The 9,336-nt window shown below is 53.7% G+C and overlaps 1 protein-coding gene across 1 annotated transcript; it reads left to right on the top strand.

Moving 5' to 3' along the window:
- The first annotated feature begins 366 nt into the window (after nt 1-366).
- Nucleotides 367-9,017, top strand: VPS18 (VPS18 core subunit of CORVET and HOPS complexes). The gene is made up of 5 exons (XM_082617902.1): nt 367-889; nt 1,876-2,017; nt 4,200-4,291; nt 4,427-6,297; nt 7,107-9,017. The coding sequence occupies exons 1-5, from the start codon at nt 799-801 to the stop codon at nt 7,830-7,832; spliced, it is 2,922 nt and encodes a 973-aa protein (XP_082474028.1). The 5' UTR covers nt 367-798; the 3' UTR covers nt 7,833-9,017.
- Nucleotides 9,018-9,336: the final 319 nt, after the last annotated feature.

Here is a 9,336-nt window from a genome sequence, read left to right as displayed (position 1 = left end):
CCCCAACAGGCTGTTTTAAAAGGTGGGAGCGGGAGCTGGACAGAGAGGCTGAGCAGTCTTCTGAGGGGGGGAAGTCTGGGCCTGAAAGGTGCTGGGGACCCGCTCCTTGTCTGGGGCTGGATTGTGCTGGGCGGGTGGGGGAAGGGGGTTTGAGAGAGCTGGGATTGCCTCCTGGTGTCAAAGCCTGGAACCGCAGTAGGGTCCAGAAGGGAGGGGCTTGTGTTCAGCGGGGCCCGCCCACTACCCAGCTTGTCTACAGCTCGGACATGTGCAACACTCCCCCACCCGACTCCCCTCGAGAGCGGGATAGGCCTTGCCCAGCCCCCCACACCACCACCACCCCGGCCCCGCCCTCCCGCCGCAGTCCTCACCGCACCTCCCAGGGGCCGGCCTCGCGAAGTTCCTGCTGGAGCAAACATGGGCTTCTGAGAACCCGGAAGTTACGTTATAGGCGCGCGTCCCGGGGGCGGGAGTCAGCTGAGCTGCTCGGGCGAGGTTGGAGTCACCTGAGATCGGCTAGGGTGAGCCGGTGATCTCCTGGGGGCGGGAGTTGGGTGCAGTACTGCGCCAGATTCAAGGGGGAGAGCTCTCCGGTCTTCTCGCTCTATAAGGCGAGAGTGAGAAGATCCTTAGGATTTTAAAGAGGAGGAGTCGGCGGCGGCGGCGGCTTGCCAGGATCTGTCAGATCCCTGTCGAGGCTGGGGGGTCGCAGCTTCCAATCCGGGGAGACGGGGATCCCTGGGGGGAGCCCTGTTGTAATCCCTGGGCCCAAGACGGAGGACCCACAGGCCGGGCACCATGGCGTCTATCCTGGATGAATACGAGGACTCCCTCTCCCGCTCGGCCGTCTTGCAGCCCGGCTGCCCCAGCGTCGGCATCCCCCACTCGGGTAAGGGAAGTGAGGGCGCCGCTGCACCTCTTAGCTCTCCTGGCATCTGCAAGAGAGGAGCGGAGGGGGTGGCTCCAGGAGCTCGGGTTCACCTCCTGGACGTGCAGTCTGGGTCTAGGCCCTTGATTCTCCTCAGGCTCTTATGGCCCCCAGCTGGTGGATGGTCGAAGATTGAAAGAGCAGCAAGAGCAGCCGCGTGATCTAGGCCCTGCCACTAGAGTCCTTCTAAGAGGGAACTGGGACTCAGATAAGGAAGTGTCTTGCTTAGAGGGCCGCAGTTGGGAAAACTGAGAATAGGCTCAGATGAGAATAGGCTTCATCTGATTCAGTGTTTTCCCCACCAGGCCCCTTCTGGAGGTGAGAGGAAGAGAGTGGGCAAAGAACTGGTGAAATGGGAGTGTCGTAGGGGAAGGAGGGATGGTCCTAGAGGGAACTTTGTCACTGAACAGGGGAAGATGAAGTACTTTAGGCTTTTGCTAGAGCTGTGTGCAGCTGGGCATTGAGGGGAAATTTTTGCAGCAGTTTGTTAACCAACTGATTGGAAGCATTCCCCAAGGATCCCTCCCCCCTCATTCTTCTGGAGACTCACTGAGAGTATTATTGCATGGGCAAGGAGGAGGGGAGAGAGCGGAACTAGACTATTTTAGTTGAGCTGGGATGGCTTGGCCAAAGATTGATAAGGGAGAACACCCAACCCTTCCCCGCCGACCCCATTACCACTGGGAGCAGGTATATCATGGTGTAACAGCATCCCAGGAGTTCAAAGAATCAACCCCTCACTGCTTTCAGAGATGTGGGAAGAGCCCAGAACCCCTAATGTAGCCTAGGACTAATGTAGAGGTGATTAGCAAACTGCTTGATATATTGGTATTCAAGTGTTGGCTAACCAAGGTCCCGGGGTAGCAATATGTTGGGAGGGTGGAGAGGAATATGTTGCCCTTCCTCCCTCTGTTCCATAGCTAACCTTTCCTTGGCTCCTCACCTAGGATATGTGAATGCCCAGCTAGAGAAGGAAGTGCCCATTTTCACGAGGCAGCGCATTGACTTTACCCCTTCTGAGCTAATCACCAGTCTTGTCGTCTCCTGCAATCAGCTCTGCATGAGCCTGGGCAAGGATACACTACTCCGGTAAGTGAGGACCCAAAAGGTTTAGGAGTAGGGAGTGGATTGGTGGTATTTTGGAACTACTGACTGACCGGGCCTTTTTTCCACTCAGGGCAGGTTAAACAGTGGATTTGGAATTTTCAGGAAATATCCTATCCCTTCCTAAAGAGAACCAGTGTAGCATAGTAGACCTGGACTCTGAGCTCAGCTCTCCCACTTAACAGGGATGGAATCTTGAGCAAGTCACCCAGTCTTTCTGAACACGTCCCTTCATCTGTTAAAGACAGTACCAACCCACAAGTTAGTCATGTAGATAAGCGGAACGGTCTAGAGTCCTGAAATAAATCCACTATAAATGGAAATAAAATATCTCAATAAAACTGGAAATAAATAGTATAAGTAAATGGAACTAATATATGACGAAGGTGTCAGCAAAATTGTTTATCCAGAATAACCATCTGGGATGAAACACAGCTAAATCTCTGTATCATAAAAATGAATTCTAAGTGGAATAATTATTTGAATATAAAAAATAGTGTGCATATTAAAAGAATATTTAATAAATTTCTATGTTCTTGGGCTGAAGAGAGACCTTCTTACTCAAGCTAGAAAATCCAGAATCCACAAGGGAAAAGGTAGATAGATTTGACCACGTAGTGATTGCTGTTATGGCAAAATAAAAATAAAAAAGCATATGAAGCAGGTCAGGACAAAAGATGGTGGGAAAATAATGTTTTTCCACATATGACTGAAGATTTACATTCCTGTTCCTTAAAAAGCCCTTAGAAATTAATAAGAAAAAGACAGTCCAGGGAATTCCCTTGTGGTCCAGTGGTTAGAACTCGACGCTTTCACTGCTGGGGCCCAGGTTCAGTCCCTGGTTGGGGAACTAAGATCTCACAAGCTGTGAGGTGCAGCCAAAAAAAAAAAAAGAAAGAAAAAGAAAAAAGACAGTTCAGTAGAAAAGGGAGGGTAAACAAGATAAACAAGCAGTTCACAGAAGAGGAACTCCAAATTTTCCAGTAAACATCTGAAAATAATTTTCAACCTGTGGGAAATGCAAATCAAAATCACAGTAAGATACCATTTTTTTTAACCTATCAGATTAGCAAAAATTTTAAACAGTAATATATGATGCTGGTGAAGATACACAGAGATGGACTCTCATACATTGCTGGAAAGAGTATAAATTGCCACCATCTTTTGGAAAAATAATCTGGCAATGTCTGTTAAACACTGAAATATCTATAACTTTGACCTGGCAATCCCACTTTGGGGAATACATACCATAGAAAGAAAAGTACCAGTTTGCAAAGGTATAGATACAAGGATGTTGATTCCAGCAGTATTTGTGGTAGGAAAAACTGGACCCAAGCTGCATATCCATCAATAGGAAAATGATTAAGTTATAGTTCACCCATAAAAGGGAATATTATGCAGTTATTAAAACAATGAGTTAGCTGTATCTGTTGACCCAGTGGGATGTTCATGAAATATCATTAAGTGAGAAAAGCAAATTATAATTAATATGCATACACACACATGTATACAATGTGAAAATATTTTTGTAAAAACTGATAAAATAAGCTTGTTTATATTATGAACATGGAGAAAGATGTTAACATCAGTTTTTTTCCGTTGGGAATAATAGGAGTTTGGGAAGAAAATCATTAACTTTTTCTTCATACACTGTTGTATTGATTCTTTAGTTAGAATGAGCATATAATTTGAAAAGACTTTAGTAAGGGAAATACCTTAAATAGGAAATAATCTTAAGGGAGCACCCCTCAAGGTTATTGTGAAGGTTAATTGAGGTCATACTAGCTCAAGCTCTTGGCATGGTGCTTGGTATATAGAAAGTGCTCAGTAACCATTAGCTACTACTTGTTGTTCCCTTTTTACCCCAGCATTCTGGGATACCCCTGCCTATCTTCCTAGATGCACTGGAGGTATGTTGAGCAGAAGGAAAAGACTTCTGCTTAGTGACTTCTCAGAATGAAGTGGGGGTGTTCTCAGAGCTGAGCGTTCTTAAGGAGGACCCCACGTGTGTTTCAGAGTTCCCTTGGGATTGTATTCAGAATTTTGTGCGTCTGTGTAGATTTCAGGGAAGAAAGGCTGTGCCTTTCATCAGATTATAAAGAGGTCTGTGATTCAACAGAAGGATCTGCCCTTCTCTGGAGTGAGGCTGTGACTCTTGTCCCAACAGCATCGACTTAGGCAAAGCAAATGAACCCAACCACATGGAGCTGGGGCGCAAGGATGATGCCAAAGTTCACAAGATGTTCCTGGACCCTACTGGTAAGTGGTGGTAGAGTTCTGAGATGGGGGGGTAGGGGGTGGGGGGTGTTGAGGGTAGGTCACTGCCTGGGTGGGTGGGATCTGAGGGTGGGAATGGCAGCATCCTCTAGGGTGCCATGCTCTCCCCCACTCCAGGCTCTCACCTGCTGATCGCTCTGAGCAGCACTGAGGTCCTCTACGTGAACCGTAATGGACAGAAAGTTCGGCCCCTGGCACGCTGGAAGGGGCAGCTGGTGGAGAGTGTGGGCTGGAACAAGGCCCTCGGTACCGAGAGCAGCACAGGCCCCATCCTGGTCGGCACTGCCCAAGGCCAGATCTTTGAAGCAGAGCTCTCGGCCAGCGAGGGTGGGCTTTTCGGCCCTGCCCCGGATCTCTACTTCCGTCCATTGTATGTGCTAAACGAAGAAGGGGGCCCAGCACCTGTGTGCTCCCTCGAGGCGGAGCGGGGCCCTGAAGGGCGTGGCTTTGTCATCGCCACCACTCGGCAGCGCCTCTTCCAGTTCATAGGCCGAGCAGCCGAGGGAGCTGAGGCCCAGGGCTTCTCGGGGCTCTTTGCTGCCTACACTGACCACCCACCCCCATTCCGTGAGTTCCCCAGCAGTCTGGGCTACAGTGAGTTGGCCTTCTACACCCCCAAGTTGCGCTCTGCGCCCCGGGCCTTCGCCTGGATGATGGGGGATGGTGTGTTGTATGGTTCGTTGGACTGCGGGCGTCCCGACTCCCTGCTGAGCGAGGAGCGGGTCTGGGAGTACCCAGAGGGGGTGGGTCCTGGGGCCAGCCCACCCCTGGCCATCGTCCTGACCCAGTTCCACTTCCTGCTGCTGCTGGCGGACCGGGTGGAGGCGGTGTGCACGCTGACGGGGCAGGTGGTGCTGCGGGACCACTTCCTGGAGAAGTTTGGGCCGCTGAAGCACATGGTGAAGGACTCCTCCACGGGCCACCTGTGGGCCCACACCGAGCGGGCCGTCTTCCGCTACCAGGTACAGCGGGAGGCCCGGGATGTCTGGCGCACCTACCTGGACATGAACCGCTTTGACCTGGCCAAAGAGTATTGTCGAGAGCGGCCTGACTGCCTGGACACGGTCCTGGCCCGGGAGGCCGACTTCTGCTTCCGCCAGCATCGTTACCTGGAGAGTGCCCGCTGCTACGCCCTGACTCAGAGCTACTTTGAGGAGATTGCCCTCAAGTTCTTGGAGGCCCACCAGGAAGAGGCGCTGGCCGAGTTCCTGCAGCGAAAACTGGCCAGTTTGAAGCCTGCCGAGCGCACCCAGGCCACGCTGCTTACTGCCTGGCTGACGGAGCTCTACCTGAGCCGACTCGGGGCCCTGCAGGGTGACCCTGAGGCCCTGAACCTCTACCGGGAAACCCGGGAGCGTTTCCGCGCCTTCCTAAGCAGCCCCCGCCACAAGGAGTGGCTCTTCGCCAGCCGGGCCTCCATCCACGAGCTGCTCGCCAGCCACGGGGACACAGAGCACATGGTATACTTCGCTGTGATCATGCAGGACTACGAGCGCGTGGTGGCATACCACTGCCAGCATGAGGCCTACGAGGAGGCCCTGGCCGTGCTGGCCCGCCACCGCGACCCCCAGCTCTTCTACAAGTTCTCACCCATCCTCATCCGTCACATCCCTCGCCAGCTGGTGGACGCCTGGATTGAGCTGGGCAGCCGGCTGGATGCCCGGCAGCTCATCCCTGCCCTGGTGAACTATAGCCAGGGTGGCGAGGCCCAGCAGGTGAGCCAGGCCATCCGCTACATGGAGTTCTGCGTGAACGTGCTGGGTGAGACTGAGCAGGCCATTCACAATTACCTGCTGTCGCTCTATGCCCGAGGCCAGCCAGCCTCGCTGCTGGCCTACCTCGAGCAGGCCGGGGCCAGCCCGCACCGGGTGCATTATGACCTCAAGTACGCGCTGCGGCTCTGTGCTGAGCATGGCCACCACCATGCTTGCGTCCACGTCTACAAGGTCCTGGAGCTGTATGAGGAGGCTGTGGACCTGGCCCTGCAGGTGAGCCAATGAGCCTTGACCCTGTCCAGGAGAGGGGCCTGGAGAGCAGTAGCTTCAGGTGCTAAAGGGTCGGAGGGACACTGGCTAGGGGGTGCTGGCTTCTCTCCCAGAGAGGAACTGTAGTATAGAGGTTAAGAACACAGACCCAAGTCAGGGTTTGAATTCTGGTTCTGCCTCTTACTAAGCTGTGTGACCTCAGGCTGGTTTCTGAACCTCTCTTTGCCTCAGATTATTCAGACGCAAAATGGGGATGATGTTATGGTACTTCCCTCACAGGTAAGTTCTGCATACCTGCCAGCCACAATTGCAGAAGGGGAAAGTGCTGAGTTGCATTGCTCAAATCATGAATTGTCACCTGTGTAGGATTGTGTGAAGTGCTATTTAAAATTCGAGGGAATTCCCTGGCGGTCCAGTGGTTAGGACTCTGCACTTTCACTACCAAGGGCGTGGGTTTGATCCCTGGTCGGGGAACTAAGATCCCGCAAGCCACGCAGCGAGGCCAAAAAAAAAATGGAATTCCTGGGTCTGAACCCAGGACTTACTAAATCAAAATGTCTGTGGGTGGGGCCCAGAAATCTGTATTTTGGATATGCTCCCCAGGTGATTTGTAAATTCACTAAAATTGCAGGCCCACCATCTTAAGTAGCATTTGCGTAGCTCTGACAGAGGCAGGCCCATTACTGAGACAGGTTCCTTCCCAGCCCTGAGAAGCCCCGTCTCACTTGCTGCCAGGAGTGCTGGGCCTCTGTCTTTCCCACAGACCCTGTCCTGAGTGGGGCCTGACCCTAACGCTCTCAGCCTCCCCACAGGTGGACGTGGACCTGGCCAAGCAGTGTGCTGACCTGCCCGAGGAAGATGAGGAGCTGCGCAAGAAGCTGTGGCTGAAGATTGCTCGGCATGTGGTGCAGGAGGAGGAGGATGTGCAGACGGCCATGGCCTGCCTGGCCAGCTGCCCCCTGCTCAAGATCGAGGACGTGCTGCCTTTCTTCCCTGACTTCGTCACCATCGACCACTTCAAGGAGGCGATCTGCAGCTCGCTGAAGGCTTACAACCACCACATCCAAGAGCTGCAGCGGGAGATGGAAGAGGCCACGGCCAGCGCCCAGCGCATCCGGCGAGACCTGCAGGAGCTGCGGGGCCGCTATGGCACCGTGGAGCCCCAGGACAAATGTGCCACCTGCGACTTCCCCCTGCTCAACCGCCCTTTTTACCTCTTCCTCTGTGGCCACATGTTCCACGCTGACTGCCTGCTGCAGGCCGTGCGGCCTGGCCTGCCGGCCTACAAGCAGGCTCGGCTCGAGGAGCTACAGCGAAAGCTGGGCGCCGCTCCACCCCCTGCCAAGGGCTCTGCCCGGGCTAAGGAGGCCGAGGGGGGCACTGCCACCGGGGGGCCCAGCCGGGAACAGCTCAAGGCTGACCTGGATGAACTGGTGGCCGCTGAGTGCGTGTACTGTGGGGAGCTGATGATCCGCTCTATTGACCGGCCCTTCATCGACCCTCAGCGCTACGAGGAGGAGCACCTCAGTTGGTTATAGGAATGTGTCAACCCCGATAGCTGGGCAGGCGGTTGGGGGCTGTCCCTTCTTGGGAAGGCCACAGCGTCATCTGTCCTTGGTCTCCTGGAGGCTGCTGGGCTGGGACTGTGGTGGGGGGAGCGGAATTATAGCTGTTGTCCTCGAGGGGTGAGCTATGAGTGCATTCTGCCAGCTGCCTGTGCTGTTCTTCAGGGCTGCCTTAGAGCTGCTGTTTTGCCAGGCCGTCAGCCTGCTTCCCAGCAGAGGGCCTTAGCCTGGAGAAGTCAGAATTCTGACCCCATTACCATCCCCCCTGCGTCTAACAGCTCTTTCTTCCTTTTCCCTCCTCACACACATCATGTTCTCTTTCTGGAGCACTACCTACCATTATTCCTTTTCACTCTGTGGCTCTTCTTCCTCAGAAGCCCTCTCTTCTGTTGGCTTCTAGGTCCCACAGGTGAAAAGACAACCCCTCCAAGTCCTGGGCATGGGGTGGGGGGAAAGGTGGTGCTGATGGTGGGCATACTCTTGTACACACAGTCTGGGGCTCCAGTGTGAGGCGTACCCTGGGGCAGAGGGCCTCACGGAGGACAGTGGGAGATGCTGATGGCGTGGAGAGCATTAAACTGTCTGCACTGGTGACTGTGGAGTTGATGGCTTTGTGTTGATGCTGGGCAGAGTGGTGTGTCAGTGATCTCCAAGAGGGGCTAAGGTGTCACGGGGAAGCTGCCAGGGCCCTGCATGTTCAAGCCTTGGCCCTTGCTCCTTTTCCTGGAGATGTGACAGGATGATTTTGCCATTTTCTGCTCACTTCTTTGCCTTCCACTGTATCCTTTCTGACTCCAGGCTTCCGTTGGGAATTAGGGCCCACCCTCCCAAGTCTAGGAGCAGGGACTGTTCTTCCCTTTGGCCAGCAGGCGGTGTTGCTCCCCACAGAACCCTCCACACTCCGGCAGCAGGGGGCGCTGATTTCTCAAGTCACTTTCTCCACTGGTGCTTCCTTGGTCTATTCCCTCCCTAGTTGTTCCCAGGAGTTTTCTGGTAATCTCCACTGCCTAACCATAAATCTAAGCCCCTCATTCTTCCTCCCTCCACTGGCCCTTACGCATGCTGGATTTTGCTTGCCCCTCTCTTTGCCAGCCTGCATCCCTGCCTTCTCAACTTCTGCCCAGTTTTGATACTGCCCTACCACTGTCTGGCATTAAACCATGATTTTTTTTGGCCAAGCTGCGTGGCATGCGGGATCTTAGTTCCCTGACCAGGAATCAAACCTGTGCCCCCTGCATTGGAAGCGCATAGTCTTAATCACTGGACCACCAGGGAAGTCCCTTAACCATAATGTTGAGGTCCAACATGGAGGCGAGACTACCACTGCCCCCATCCATGGCATTTGGCAGATATGTTTTCTCCCCATCTATCTCCTTTGACCTGCCCATCCCCCCAGCTTACAGTTCTTTAGTTGTGGCTCGAGGCTAAGCCCTAGGGAGTCCTGAAGCAGGGCCTTCCCATGACATCAGCTGAGCAC

The sequence above is a fragment of the Mesoplodon mirus genome (genome assembly GCF_964341445.2).
Source record: "Mesoplodon mirus genome assembly, chromosome: 4".
In the NCBI taxonomy this organism is placed as follows: domain Eukaryota; kingdom Metazoa; phylum Chordata; class Mammalia; order Artiodactyla; family Ziphiidae; genus Mesoplodon; species Mesoplodon mirus.
Note: the sequence above shows the minus strand (reverse complement) of the source record. Positions and strands in the feature narration are given on the sequence as shown.